We start from the raw sequence: 15,752 nt of genomic DNA, 5'->3' as shown, positions 1-15,752 counted from the left end.
AGGTCAGTGGAAGGATTTAGATGCAGCCAGGAATGATTGACTTTTTTTTCAAAGATTTTATTTATTTATTCATGAGAGAAACAGAGAGAGTGAGAGGCAGCGACACAGGCAGAGGGAGAAGCAGGCTCCACGCAGGGGGCCCATTGAGGGACTCAATCTCAGGACCCCAGGATCATGCCCTGGGCTGAAGGCAGGCACTAAACCACTGAGCCACCCAGGCGTCCTGAATGATTGACTTTTAATGGATATTTTCTTCTTTATATTCATCAGGATTACTTTTTTTTTTTTGGTAACAGCATTATTGGGATATAATTCACATACCATACAATTTACACATATACATATAGATGTGTGTACATTCAATAGTTTTTAGTATGTTCAGAATTGTGCAATCTTCACCACAATCAATTTTAGAATATTTTTACAACTAAAAATAATGAGTGAGAAATGTAAACAAACATATGGGAATATCAAATCATGGTGGACATTGAACTAAAGGAATGATAGAGTTTTGGGCAGCATAAGAGTTAAAAATTTTAGACATCTTGAATGTATAAGTCCATAAATTTTAATTAAATAACATATCTAAAAAAAAAATAAATAAATAACATATCTAATAAAATATAAACAACCTATACCTATCATTCCTGCACCACTTCTCAAGACATTGACAACCACTAATCTGTTTTTATATGCTAAGTTCATTATAAATTTGCCTAATCTGGACATTTCCTATGTATGAAATTGTGAAATTAAAAATGAACTTTGAAGTAGAAGCAAAGCAACATTTATTAAGGACCTACATCTCTGTTAAGCACTTTCTATATTTTTTCTTATTTAATCTTCAAACAGCCATTTAAGTTAGGTAATATTTCCATTTTATTTTTTATTTATTTTTAATTTTTATTTATTTATTATAGTCACAGAAAGAGAGAGAGAGAGAGGCAGAGACACAGGCAGAGGGAGAAGCAGGCTCCATGCACCTTGAGCCCGATGTGGGATTTGATCCCGGGTCTCCAGGATCGCGCCCTGGGCCAAAGGCAGGCGCCAAACCGCTGCGCCACCCAGGGATCCCAATATTTCCATTTTAGATAAGGGAATTAAAGGTAGAAAAGTTGAGCAATTTGTTCAAGATCACAGGATTAGGATTTAACATAATCTGGATGCTTTGATCAGATCTCTATCCAAGCTCTTTCTGTCTTAAGGTAGTTAGGAAGTTTGGAAAACATCTCTCCAATACTCTCGCCTCAATGGTCCTCAGTGCCTTCCACAGAGACAAAACATAAATATGATATTTCTGACACTGTGAGGGCTGCAAGAGTAGAGTAGAATAGAATATTTTGTATAGCATAGACTCATGGATCTACAGAAATTTGCTTTTTCAACTTTCCTCAATCAGATGTTGAGAATGACCAATGACCTGTGCAGTTTGACTCACAGAGCCATGGGAAATTAGAGCTCAAAGCTGAAAAGATCCTCAGGGGCCACCTGGTCTAGCTGTTTTATTTTATTGATGATGAAACTAGAACCCAGAAAGAGCAAGCTACTTGTTCAAGATCATATAGCTCAAATATGGTGACAGAGGATGACCTTTCATCTGTTCCTGGAAAAAGAAATGCACCAAAAGTGAAAGTCCCATCCAGAATAACTGCAAATAACAAATTAAAGGGAAAACAAGACAGTGATGTTGAAAGGTCACTGAATTAGGTCAGAAGGTCAGGATTCCAACACCAGCTCTTCCACTAATTCACTGTGAAACCTTAGACAAGTCATTTAACCTCTTTGGACTTCTGTTTCCTCATCTGGAAATGGTTAAGGTGGAATACATGATCTTTTGGAAGATTGCATTTATTATACATTCCCACAATTATATTGAATGAGTAAATAAGTGAACCTTTGTATAAATGCTAAATGCTATACTATTTTTGGAAGGTATCCAGTGAACTACATAACTGAAAAACTAAAAAGAGAGGTAACCAAAAAAATTTTTAAAGAACCAGTACTGTAAATTTACCTGTCTGTAGGGATACATGCATTAATGCACCTTTTTTAAACATGAAAGATATTTTCTTAAAATAAATAAAAGGAGTGCCTGATTATTTCTAATAAGTATACATATAAGACACATTTTCCAAGTTAATAGTACACCAATTCTGGCTGCAATTTTGACATATGCAGTGGCATGTGCAGATGGGTTATATTAAATCATTTCCTTAATGAGGTCTTAATTTTGTATGTTTATTTCCTTTGGAAAGAAAAAGCAATTCAATCTTATTTTAAGGAAAAAAGATTTTGCCATGTTCTAAAGACTAATAGTCATTTATTCATTCAGCTAATATTTATTGAATGCCTACAGTACATGCACATGTCACGGAACAGAATTATCCTAAAATGGGAAATTTAAAAAATGATACAAGAACATGAAATTAACATTAAAAACCTGTCTTTTTTATGATTCAAGATACGTACGTGAAAAGCCAAGAGCTATTTGTTTAAAGCTTCACAGGCTGAAACTTTCACAGTAGAGAGGCAGAGCAGATGATCTGTGTGTAGGGGGTGAGTGGGAGGGCAAAGAGTGCAGCTCTGTAAGCAGGAGCTGAAGCACGTAGCGGAAAACGATCATATTGACGCATTCCTCCTCCCTCTCCCACCTTCCGTGATGGAGTAATAATAGGGATCCGTTCCATGTGTATTGTATCACCCTTCAGAGTTTACAGAGTGCTTTCACATTCATTATCTTATTTTATCCTCATGCCAACCCTGAAAGAAAGGCATAGCGGGTATTGTTTTTTTTTTTTCCGATTTCAAGATGAGAAAATATGGGGTTCCAAGAGGTTAAGTGGCTATCCCATGGGAAAGAAATACCAATTAGTGCCAGGACTAGAACTCATGTCTTTCTGTCTATGAAAGCAGTGTTCTTTCTATTACCTTCATTCATCCCAGTATTTTCTAATCTCACTAGTTAGAGGCATAAGTTGTCAAATGTTCTCCTGGGCTGGCTGCTGTGTTGAGCTGCAGCAGCAGCAGCAGCAGCAGCAGCAGTTAACGCCAACAGTTAGGGTACAGCAATAAGGAATGAATTATTACCACAAGTAAAAAATGCTTCTTTCATCTGCTCTGATCAAACTGTGTGTGAGACTGTGTGTGTACATGTGCGTATGTGTGTGTATGGGGGGGGGTCTGAGGGATGGTTAGAGTGGAGCATCGAAGATTATACTTCAGCCAGTCTCTCTAGAGTTCATTTCTGTTTTTTTTAAAGGTTTTATTTATTTATTCATGAGAGACACAGAGAGAGGCAGAGACACAGGCAGAAGGAGAAGCAGGCTCCATGCAGGGAGCCTGATGTGGGACTCGGTCCCGGGACCCCAGGATCACGCCCTGGGCTGAAGGGAGGCACTCAACCACTGAGCCACCAGGCATCCCAAGAGTTCACTTCTGTTGATCTAAAATGGTAATAGTGTACACACCAATACCTCCACTTCCATTTGATAAAATGGAGAGAAAAAATAATGAATACATAGACCGGAATGTCATGAAGGAATGAAGAAAGTAGAATTCAGTGAGCCCCTAATATGTACTGAGTGCTTTCCTTAAAATATTTCATTTAATCTTTACTACTGCCCCATGACATGGGTTATATAGAGTCCTTCTTTCACAGACTAGTAAACTAAGATACTTAAATACTAAGTATAGCATCTAAGTATCTCTTAGATACTAAGATACTTAGGTTAAGTCCTAAGTCACAGAACCAGCGATCTCCTACGCTAGGGTTCAAGTATGTCCATATGGCTACAGGATTGGACATCTTAACTACTACACCAAATAAAGGAAGACATTGAATCACACATGTCTTTCTTTTTCTTTTGGATTTATTTATTTGTTTGTTTGTTTATTTGAGAAAGGAGGGAGAGAGGGGCCAGGGAGAAAGAAAATCCTCAAGTAGACTATTCATTGACTGTGGAACCCAATGCAGGGCTCAATCTCAGGACCCTGAGATCATGACCTGAGCCAAAATCAGGTCTGCTTGTCCAGCCACTCACCAAATACAGAAATCTCTTTAGAACACCCCTCACTGATAACCATCCAGTGAACCACAGGGACTCCAACTTAGTTTAGATTCCATAAATGGAAATGGATTTGCATGGATGTACTCCTTCTCTTGTCTGGTGATTCACTCAAGGCAAAATCCAGGCATTTGTGTGAAGCACCAAGCCAGCATTAGAGATTTCCTATGACTATAATAGAGAGAGATCGAGTCCATGCACGCAGTCTCAGTGCTATCTGATTCCAACCATTTTGTGACCTGGTCCTTTGCTCAGATGGATCTGACCAACAAATCTTTGTGGAATTCATAGTTTGTCTTGCATATCTGCATTACTTTTGCCTCTAAGCATGGTTAAAGGAATCAGTAAGGTGATGATTAGGCAGGAGCTACATGAATCCCTTGATTGCTCTTTCACAGGATCCAAGTGATACCTTCAGACTTGAGGTAGGTTTCTGATGGCCATTAAGGGACATTCTGATTCTGCAACAATCTACTGGTGAAGAATTGTTCAGAGTCCTGGAAAAACCTCTACTGATTAAGCAGAATAGTAAGTATTGATGACTTCTATTATTTCAGAAATAATGTCACAAAAGGGGGATATGTATATGTAGTCCTGTATCAGTCAGAACATGTCTTGATGACACCTGTTTTCTTTCTTCCTCCCTCATTCATTTCTTCAACAAATATTAAGAGCATTTTGCATCCTAGACCTTTACCCTCTTCCTTATCTGTATTCCTTTTACTCTCTGAATTTACTTACTTTTCTCCTTCCTTTTTTTCCCTTCCACCTTCACTGTCTCAATGTTAGGTTTGGGAAATGGCAGTACTATTTGGGAAGGCATTTAAAGTGAAAATACAGATGAGGGGAAGGGTTGGAGAGTGTTGTGGATTTATATGTTTTGAGTAGGACTATTTTACCCATGTCATCCAGTTTCCCATTGTTTCCTCACTTAAAGCATGCCTAAAAAGCTCTTAACTAGTCAAGAATAATACCCAGCTTGTGTCGATGGAGAATTCATCTATGGTGACTGACTTCATCCTTCTTGGCATGACAGACAACCCTCAGCTTGGAGTCCTACTATTTGCAGTCTTCCTTATTGTTTATATTGTCACTGTTTTGGGGAATCTGGGCCTGGTAATCCTGATCAGAGTCAGTCCCTGCCTCCACACTCCCATGTACTTTTTTCTTTCTAATCTGTCCCTACTTGATGTCTGTTTCTCTTCCATCACAATCCCAAAGACTTTAGCAAATTTGTTATCTAAGTTGCAAGCTGTTTCTTTTCTTGGATGCATGACTCAAATGGGCTTATTCATAATATTTGCTTCTGCTGAGTGCAACCTTTTGGCTTCCATGGCCTATGACCGCTATACTGCCATCTGTCACCCATTGCTCTACTATGTCACCATGTCTAGAGTCCGTTGTTTCCTCTTGGTAGCAGGATGCTACTTTGGGGGGTTAGTTAACATGGTTTCTGTGACAACTTCCATCATACGACTATCATTCTGTCAACCACATGTCCTTCCCCACTTCTTCTGTGACATCCCTCCACTGTTGGCATTGGCTTGCTCAGACCCCTGGGTCACCCAGGTACTAGTTATTGGCTGTGGGGGATTCACCCTGGTCACCTCCATTGTGGTGATCCTTGTCTCCTACATGTCTGTCCTCATGACGATTCTGGGAATTCCTTCAGCTTCCGGAAAACAAAAAGCTTTCTCTACATGTGCTTCCCACATCACCGCTGTTGGCCTGTATTATGGAACAACTATGTACACTTACTTGCAGCCCTCTCAACATGGATCCCAGGCAGGAAATCAGATGGTTTCAGTGTTTTATACAATGGTGATCCCCATGATAAATCCTCTTATCTACAGTTTGAGAAACCAGGAAGTGAAAGTTGCTTTATGGAAAGTATTGAAGCAGAGTCCCTAATCTTCCATTCTGTGTCTCAAGAATGTAATATGTTCTATGAAGACTTGCTTACAGTTCTCTTCACAGAGTTTTCCTTGCCTGCAAATGAAGCCTTGTTAAGAACAATTGAATTGCTCTGGCTAAGTGTTTAAAATAGTTGTTTAGATAAACAACAACACAATAGGAAATTATATGGACAAACTAACATGTATTTTCTGAAGCAACTGTCTGTTAAGAAATGGTTTAAAAGAGGGAAATGTGTATGTGAGTATGAATATGTCAATTTGAGTTGTGAACTGGTATAATGCTAGTCATAAGTTTAAATAATTCCATAATAACATTAGAAAATAGCATAATTTGACTATAAAATGTAGAAGAGAGCATGAATGGCAACTGAGATTCATATACATTTGCTTTACCACTCATGTGCTTACATGGAGGATTTACTTGGTATATCTCAGCTGAATTAAGTTCAGTCCGTATCTTTCATAAGGATTCATAAGATTCCTGGATGTGTGTTTTCCAAAAGCTGTGCCATCACTGCCACTGTGAGGCTATAAAATGTGAACTTATATATGAATTCACATGTGTGATTATTGAGATTTATAAGGATAAATCTTAAAGATAGTAATATTCAGCCAAACAATAGATTGAGTTTGATAATTAGAGTAGATTTGAAAGATTCTTTGTAAGGGACAATGGACCATTGATTAGTGGGAACTCTAGGACTGAATTACACCAACAATTTCTTTTATATGTAAATACTAAATGGACTATTTGTATGCAAATTATAAAGGAGCCAAGCCCATTGGTATCTTGAATATACTTCCAACAGGAAACACAAGGATGAGTAAAACTCCAATTAATTAATTAGTCCATGGCTAGCCCTCAGAATTTGACAAGACACATGAAATTTGTGGATATTACTATCTTGTCTAAATATATTGAACAACAAGCTATCTATAAAAGCATATCATTCTATACCTGAAAACAATAAAACTTAATATCTTACTCTTATAGTTGAGGAAACCAAAGCCTTGAGAAGAGAAAGAGACCAATATCAAACAACTAGTTAGGGGAATCAAATTGGCTAAAGCTGCAAGGAGAAACAGAAAGTAGTATTTATCTACATCTAGGTCAGACACAATCTTTGGGCCCTAAGGTAGCTTTGTTTCTGCCTCTATTCTCCAAAAATTTTTAGCCTTACTAGCCATTTGCCAAAGATTCAGCCCCAGTTGCGAGGCAGTGTGGTTTACTACCAGGTAAAACTAAAGCCCCTAGAGCTCCAGATCCTTATATCCAACTACCAGCTGGAAACTACACTTGAAAGTTCCTCAGGCACTTTAAACTTAATGTTCAAAAACCGAACTCTTCTAAACCTGCTCTTCCTTTCCCCCTGTTCCCTATGTAAGTGAATGGCACAACCTAGTTTTAAACCCCAAACTAAAGTTAATCTCTGACAATTTCCTCTCCTTCAACTCCCTACATTCAATCAATTGCCAAATCCTGCCAATTCTACCTCCCAAATGCCTTTTAAAGTAGTTTCTTCTTCACTGCCATTGTCCTAGTTCATGATACACTCCTTTTTTGCCTAGATTAGCATAATAATCTTTTATCCTTTCTCCCTTAATCTACCTGGATTCAATTAAATCTGCTTTTCACATAACAACCACAGTAGGTTAAATGTAAATTCAACCAGATCAGCCTTCCACTCTCCATACTGCTTAAAAATTTTCCATATTTCTCTTTGTCTATAAGATAAATTTCAAACTGTTATAATTTGGCATACAAAGCTCTCCCTATCTTGTCTGTCTTAGTCCTATCCATTTTTTAAAGTCCAAACTTAAATCCCGTCTTCTTTTCTGGATAACTTTTCCTGATGTTTCAGATGGAAGTGAGGATTCATAGTCTGTTTTCCCACTGTGTATTGCAACTCTTTGTAACATTATGACACTTGGCCTTATGATAAAAATCCTCTGCATTTTTCAGAATTTCTGTTTTGCTCACATACACTTAAATCTTCCAGAAGGATGGAACCATATTTGGTTAACATTTCATCTCCCACCCTAGATCTATCATAGAGTCTAGTACCCAGTAAAGGCTTAAAAAATGTTGATAGAGCTAAGATTTCTTCACAACTAACATTTTTACTTATTCAGTTCATTTTTTCCAAGTATTGCTATATCCTTTGTGGAATGGAGGAAAGGTAGAAAATCTTACCTCCTAGGGCATGGCCACCTACCTGAATCTCCTGCTTTTGCAGATGTTTCTTGTTAACATTCAATCCACAGCCCGAATCTATTCTTTATTGTCCTTATCTTTCAGCTCTCTACACCCAGGTACTTGCCCTTCAACCCCTTGTTCTCCCTTGATTCCTGTCCTTCTCTGGTAATGGGTCCAACCGAGCACATGGCAGATGCTTCCTGGAAGAAAGATGATCCCTTTTGTAGGATTTGAGGTTTAAAGAGTCTCAGAATCAGAAATCAGAGGAAGAAAGGCTCATAGTGATCTTTGAGAATGATGAGTTTTAATTTTTAAACATTGAAATTATTTCTTTAAGTAAATTTCAATGTAGGACAAAAATATATAAAACACCAAAGTAGGACATTCTTAGCTGGAATCTGTGTGAGCCACCTATAATTCTGTTGCCGAGCTCTCACTTCTCCCTCTGTGAAGCACCTCTCTAGAACCTCAACAACAATCTGCAAACACTAAGTTAATCAAAACTTCTTTTCACATATGAGGATACAGTATTCCCAAGGGAGAGCAATATTCTGGAAATCATTCCACTAGTCAGTGGCAGAGGCAGATTTAGAATTCAGGTCTCCTGATTCAAACCCCAGAATATAATCTCTTATCACATTTTTTAAGCCTCTCTAATGATATGAGATACTTAACACAGTTGAGACGGTGGGATGAAATGGGCCTCATTAGACTAAATAGTACACATTGACCTAACATCTATCTCCTTGGGAAGTTGCAATGTCTCCTATCCTCTAAATAGCTCAAGTAAGACTAGAGAGAGCAACAACCTCATCATATTTCATAATTTCCACATAAGATATGGTGGAGCTTAGGGGATACCAAAACACTTTAATAATAGCCAGTTCTTACAGTCAGGACTGTAATAATAATTTGTGGCCAAATAATTCGTGAGTCCAGTGCAAAATGTAAATGTGAAGTCCTGTATTTAAAAACAGAGAAGAGTGCCATTTAGGATACTCAAATATAAAGTTTTTTTTTTTATTTTCTACTGCAGTCTTTCTCTCAATCTGTCATGATGCTTTATTTTTTTGTATATTTTTAAATTGGAGTTTGATTTGTCAACATATAGTATAGCACCCAGTGCTCATCCTGTCACATGCCCCCCTCAGTGCCCATCACCCAGTCACCTCATCCCCCCGCCCACCTCCCCTTCCACTACCCCTTGTTTGTTTCCCAGAGTTAGGAGCCTTTCATGTTCTGTCATCCTGTCTGATATTTCCCACTCATTTTCTCTCCTTTCCCCTTTAATCCCTTTCACTATTTTTCATATTCCTCGAAGAATGAAACCATATAAAGTTTGTCCTTCTCCGATTGACTTACTTCACGCAGCATAACATCCTCCAGTTCTTTCCACGTTGAAGCAAATGGTGGGTATTCATCGTTTCTAGTGGCTGAGTAATATTCCATTGCTTTAAATTTTTTATTTAATATCACACCCTCTCAAGCGCAGGGATACCTGTGGGGCAAGTACAGCCCCACATAGGTGCCCAGTGACTCCGCCCTTTGACTCAATGCACATGTGTATGGTCACCTGGCAAGTTTCCCTCTCCCACAAACTGCTGGACAGATGCATTGTACCTTGGTCAAGAGTAAATTGAGCCAAGCATATCCCTTTCCCAAGGGTTAGTTGTTTCAACCCATGGAGGACAGGTGGCCACCATGGTTATGGCAACCTCTGCATGAGGATGCACTAGGTACCTAGATCAGGGTGGGCAAGGAGTACTGCTGAGTCATATGCCAAACGCACCATGGCACTACCCTAGGGCCAGGATGGCTATTACTGCAACCAACCCAAAGATATTGCAGGGCACATGTGCCTAACTCCAATCCTCCCAAGGCTCTTGCTCAAGCCCCTGAGAGTGAAGGCTTGCAACAGTCACTGGGTGAGACAGAAAGAGGCTGGATGGGGTTCCTTGGTACTAAGGGGCAAGGGAGAGAGTAGCCAGGAATCTGTCCCAGGGGAGTGAAGAGGCAGTGAAAGATGTGACTCTGTGCTAGCAGACTTCAAGCTCCCGGTGCATAGTCAATTATTTTATCACATTTTTGGATTTCACTTAACAAAGCACAAATTCAAATTATTAAAAATTTAATACAGTGACAATAAACCCCAAGTACAAGGGCATTCTGAGCTCAGGCCCTGTACTATTGCACTGATCATATGTCTATGAAGCCAGTTCTACTTAGAGGGATTTCCTTTCTCTTTATCTGGCAGTATAGTGTAGTGGTTAAGAGTACAAGCTCTGAATCAGACTGTCATACTTTGAGACTCACCTCTCTCACTTCCTCTTTGACCTTAGACAAGTTACTTACTTACCTTTTCTGCATCTCAGTTTCTTCACCTATACAATAGGGATAACATGATTATCTATCTCCTAAGATTGCTGTGAGGTTTATATGAGGTGATGTATGCACTTGGTCAGAATGGTGTTCAGGCATAGTATATACTCAATAACTTTTTTATTATCATTTTTTGATTCTAGGATTCTACATTTTTCAGATATCCAATACAGGAATTAGGTTTTGTTTGCCCTAGATCTTCTGCAGGCCAAATTGTATTTGCCCAGTTTACACAGCATATAAGAAGATTTGAGTCTCCAGTGACTTCTCTGGCTTAAGAGGAACTCCACTAGATTTGTACCAACTGAGAGAGCCCAGTCAGTTGTCATTGGTAAAATTTAGAGTTTTTACTTCTACAGATTCAGGACCCATTGAAGTTGGCATTAGGCCTTACCATACAGCCACAGGACTATCAAATTGAGCACTGGGGACCTCACATCTAGTTCTGCTGCTTTCAAGAGGATATCCTCAATATCTTATAAATAGTCATTTTTGGCTAATGAGAAAGACTATCCAAAGCAAACTCTGGTGCCCCCATCTCAATACTGCTGCCCTAGCACTAGGAGTTAGAGTCGTGGACGTTCACAAGGACTTGAAGTCAGAACAAGACTTGAAAGCAGTGGAGCCTAGGCCAGCCCTTCCAGAGGGATCAAGGCCTCTCCAAGTGAGGGGATGAGAGATGGTGAGTAGAGGACAGCATCTACGAATTAAGGCAGCAACACTGTCTCCTCCAGTGTTACAAGAGACTAATCATTGACCTTTTTCTGCATCTGCTAGAGAAACTGAGCCCTGCTATTCTGGGAGCTCTCAGCACATCTCCACATCCTCCATCCTCATCACACTTAGGATGGGTTGCAGTCAGTTTTACTTGGGGAGTGGGCTTCTTCAGCTACTCTGGGCTGGGTATGCCTCCTGGGTACTGCTCTAGGTGGTGGTGCTCAAAGCAGCATCTGATCTTGGGCTCTCTGACCGAAGGATCCTGCTGAGATAGTCCTCAGCCTCATTGAACTTGGCCAGAGCAGGTCATTGGGCTGCGTCTGGGGGCTTGGTCAAATGTAGACACTGGAGGGCAGCTAGTTCTCAGGGCAGGGGAACAGGGGGAGGGCAGTGACAATATCTTACAAACCCAAAGGCTGAGCAGAAGAATCCAGCTGTCTGTCTGGTTCCTGGGTATTGTCCACGACAGGGATATCTTGGGACTCCTTTGGCTCAGAACTGTCAATTTTGTCAGCCACTTGGGCTTCATGCAGAGACCTGGTCAGGGGTATCTTATTCAAGGACTGTCCCAGTCCGGCCTCCTGGATATTGAATCACCTGCTGGTCAAACCTCTGTAAGAGACTGGCTGGAATAAACATGCAATCCCTACAAGGGGAGGCATTCCATAAGTTGGAACTAACTGAGGCCCATCTCACGTTGCATGAATGGAATTCAGGGACCCAGAGCATTAAGCAGTGGCAGTAGAAAAGGCTGAATCTATTTTGTACAATTCTGAGAACATGGCTAGGCTGGGATTATTGGAGAATAGAAATAAGCAAGTCCATCAACAAATATTTTATGAGTGCATATGGTGTGTACAAACTGATTCTAGTCAGGCAGTATAGCAGTATAGAGAAGAGAATGGGGAGAGAGGTGGGAGATGCCAAAGGAATTGAAAGCCCTTTCTCTTGGGGAGCATAAAATATAGGCCTCAGAGAAGAAAATGTTTAAGCACTTAAAGAAAAAGTCAAATAGAAATGGATTTCCCTCTATATTTTCCCGAAAAGTGATATGTAAAATGATTCTTTCAAACTCAGTAACGTCTCACTGACTTATGTTTTAACTTTAGAAATAAGTACTTTAAAAAAATGTAACCTCAATTCAAAACAATAAAGGTGTTGATTTCAGTAAGAATTGCCATCTTTTCCATGCATGCTAGTTGACCCTGATAACTAATTGACCCTGATATTTCTTTTATACTGATTATAAAAGAATTGCATACTCATTATTAATAAATTGAAAAGTTAGAAGAATATATAAATCAGCACCTGGAGATAACCACTAACCCTTTGGTATATAACCTTTTAGTCTTATGCTTTTAGTCTTATGCTTATACATGCATGTGTCTCTGTGTATGTGTGTATAACTCTATTTGTAGTAGAATAATAATTTAATACTATTTTCTACCATGTTCTTTTCACTTAAAACTATATTAGAAAAATATGTATGTCAATAAGCATTCTTACTCGAGTCTAATGGTTCCATAATACCACAGTGTATGGATGAACTCTCACGACTATTTTTTTAAGTTTTTATTTAAATTAGTTAACATACAGTGTAATATTAGTTTCAGGTATACAATATAATGATTCAACACTTCCATATATCACCTAATGCTCATCACAAGTGCCCTCCTTAATCCCCATCACCTATTTCACCAATTCCCCCACTCACATCCCCTCTGGTAACAGTCAGTTTGTTCTCTATGGTTAAGAGTCTGTTTCTTGGTTTACCTCCCTCTTATTTTCCCTATTCTCACTTGCTTTGTTTCTTAAATTCCACATATGAGTGAAATCATATGGTATTTGTCTTTCTCTGACTGACTTATTTCATTTAGCATTATACTCTCTAGCTCCATCCATATCATTACAAATGGCAAGATTTCAAGATTCACCTCTTTTTTATCCACTCATCAGTTAATGGACAGTTTCCATAACTTGGCTATTGCAGATAATGTTGCTATAAATGTAGGGGTGGGATCCCTGGGTGGCGCAGCGGTTTGGCGCCTGCCTTTGGCCCAGGGCGCGATCCTGGAGACCCGGGATCGAATCCCATATCAGGCTCCCGGTGCATGGAGCCTGCTTCTCCCTCTGCCTGTGTCTTTGCCTCTCTCTCTCTGTGACTATCATAAGTAAATAAATAAAAAAATAAAAAAATATAAATGTAGGGGTGCATATATCCCTTTGAATTGGTATTTTTGTATGCTTTGGGTAAATACCTACTAGTAGAATTGCTGGATTGTAGAGTAGTTGTATTTTTAAGTTTTTGAGGAACCTCTATACTGTTTTCCATAATGGCTGCACTAGTTTGTACTCCCACCAACAATGCAAGAGGGTTCCCCATATCCCCACATCCTCACCAACACTTCTTGTGTCTTGTGTTTTAGATTTTAGCCAATCTGACAGATGTGAGGTGGTATCTCATTGTAATTTTGATTTGCATTTCCCTGAGGATAAGTAATGTTGAAAACCTTTTTATGTCTGTTTGCCATCTGGATGTCTTCTTTGGAAAAATGTCTATTCATGTTTTCTGCCTATTTTTAAATTGGACTGTTCTTTTTTTGGGTGTTTTTATAAGTTCTTTATAGATTTTGGATACCAACACTTTATCAGCTATACCATTTGCAAATATCTTCTTCCTTTCCATAGGTTACCTTTTAGTTTTGTTGATTATTTCCTTCACTGTGCAGAAGCTTTTTAGTTTGATGTAGTCTCAATAGATTATTTTTGCTTTTGTTTCCCTTCCCTCAGAAGACATTCCTAGGAATAAGTTGCTATGGCCGATGTTAAAGAGGTTATTGACTGTGTTCTCCTCTAGGGCTTTTATGGTTTCAAGTTAACAAAGAACTTTGAAAGGACTGATGGAAAGAACATACAGCTAACAATAGTTTCTATCGATGTGCTCAAAGCAAGAAATAAAATACACAGTTTGGAATCTGACTGCATTTTGTTAAATGCATAAATAAAAGCCTAGACTAAATGAAGTTATTAGGAAGAATTATCTTCTATGATCAAATCTCATGTGAACACAAAGGCTTTAAATGAAACTTTCATTTGAACAGGTAGAAAAAAGAAAGGGCTGATATTCTGAAAGAATTTACCAGAAATTTTCTCTCAGATTTTGGAGTTTAATGTGCATAATATCTTGGTGTAGATCAGTGAAACAGCCTGTGTCAACTCAGTGAGCGTGCATCTGATGGATGCAAATGGGAAAGCAGGTAAGAGTCCTAGTTCTATAACTTAGGCTGAGAGCAATAAAGTGCGAGGCCAGCGTAAGAAAGACTTGTGCTTGCCCTGGAGCCTTCTAAGGATGGTAAGGATGATGAATGTTTATGGATGCAGTGCAGAGGGAATTAAAGGCATCCAAGTCACAGAAGGAAGAAAGCCTACCAGCTTGACCAAAGGAGGAATATCACAGAAATGGTCAGTAGTGGAAATTGCAGAAGAGAAGGTAGAATGTACAGGTTGGTAACTTCACTACTAACTTCACTAGTACTTGACTAGTTGATGGCCCCCCTCATGCTGGGAAAACAGGTTGGACTGGACGAGACCCTGGCCATGCACACGGTGAATGGAGAAATATAAGCAGGACAGAGAGATAAATGGGAACTGTCCCCAGCGAAGATGACTAGCCAGTTTCCCTACTATAGCAATAGCACTGAGGAGTAGGAATAGTCCAAAGAAAAGGGTTAAAATAAAGGCAAATCTGAGGAGTATCAGCTATGCTTAGAAGGAACTGTGCCAGCACACTGGAATTTCTTTCCATTGTTCCCAAAATACATCTGGCACAGACTTCCAAAGATACAAACTCAGGGATCTGATACATATTCTGGTTCAGCCCTCTAGTTTCAGTTCTTAATAATACTCTGAGTTGTCATAAAATGAGGATAGACAATTTACAGTTATCCCAAGGGGTAAAACCAATTCACATAATTTAAAATTCATTTAAAGCAATGTTTAATTAGCATAATATTTAATTCTACTTTAATTACTTTTAAGAACCCACATATTGCTTTGGGGAATTAGTAAAATTAGAAAATATTAGTGTGTCATAACACGGAACATGCTGGGAATCATTAGTCTCAACCATCTGGATAAGTGGCTGTTTCCTTTCTACTTGATAATTGCCAGCATCTAACACCATACACCTACACACCCATCCTTCCACGCACCTCCAATATGTATTCTCTTGAGAGGTGAGAGTTCTTTGGTTTGTCCAACAATATATATTTATCTTTAACTTAATCTTCTGATCCAGCCAAAGACAATATAGCCTCAGTTTCCTCATATTTAACCCAGAGGTAATCACAGGTTCTTTCTTTCTGGATAATTGTGGGAACTCAGTAAGATAATGTTACACAAAAGGTATTTCATGAAAAAATAACAACTACTAGCAAAACATACACCTAAGGAAAAATGCCAAGCAGTAGGTCTTTATTT

General features: G+C 39.0%; 1 protein-coding gene across 1 annotated transcript; it reads left to right on the top strand.

Moving 5' to 3' along the window:
* The first annotated feature begins 5,051 nt into the window (after window positions 1-5,051).
* OR5BH3 (olfactory receptor family 5 subfamily BH member 3) lies at window positions 5,052-5,975 on the top strand. The gene has a single exon (NM_001389198.1). It carries the CDS (start codon window positions 5,052-5,054, stop codon window positions 5,973-5,975), a length of 924 nt encoding a protein of 307 aa, NP_001376127.1.
* The last annotated feature ends 9,777 nt before the right edge of the window (window positions 5,976-15,752 follow it).

The sequence above is a fragment of the Canis lupus genome, chromosome X, assembly GCF_011100685.1.
Source record: "Canis lupus familiaris isolate Mischka breed German Shepherd chromosome X, alternate assembly UU_Cfam_GSD_1.0, whole genome shotgun sequence".
Taxonomy (NCBI): Eukaryota; Metazoa; Chordata; class Mammalia; order Carnivora; family Canidae; genus Canis; species Canis lupus.
Note: the sequence above shows the minus strand (reverse complement) of the source record. Positions and strands in the feature narration are given on the sequence as shown.

What these genes read in the sequence shown, in the direction of transcription:
- OR5BH3 (NM_001389198.1), top strand. Translation starts at nt 5,052, where the DNA reads ATGGAGAATTCATCTATGGTGACTGACTTCATCCTTCTTGGCATGACA.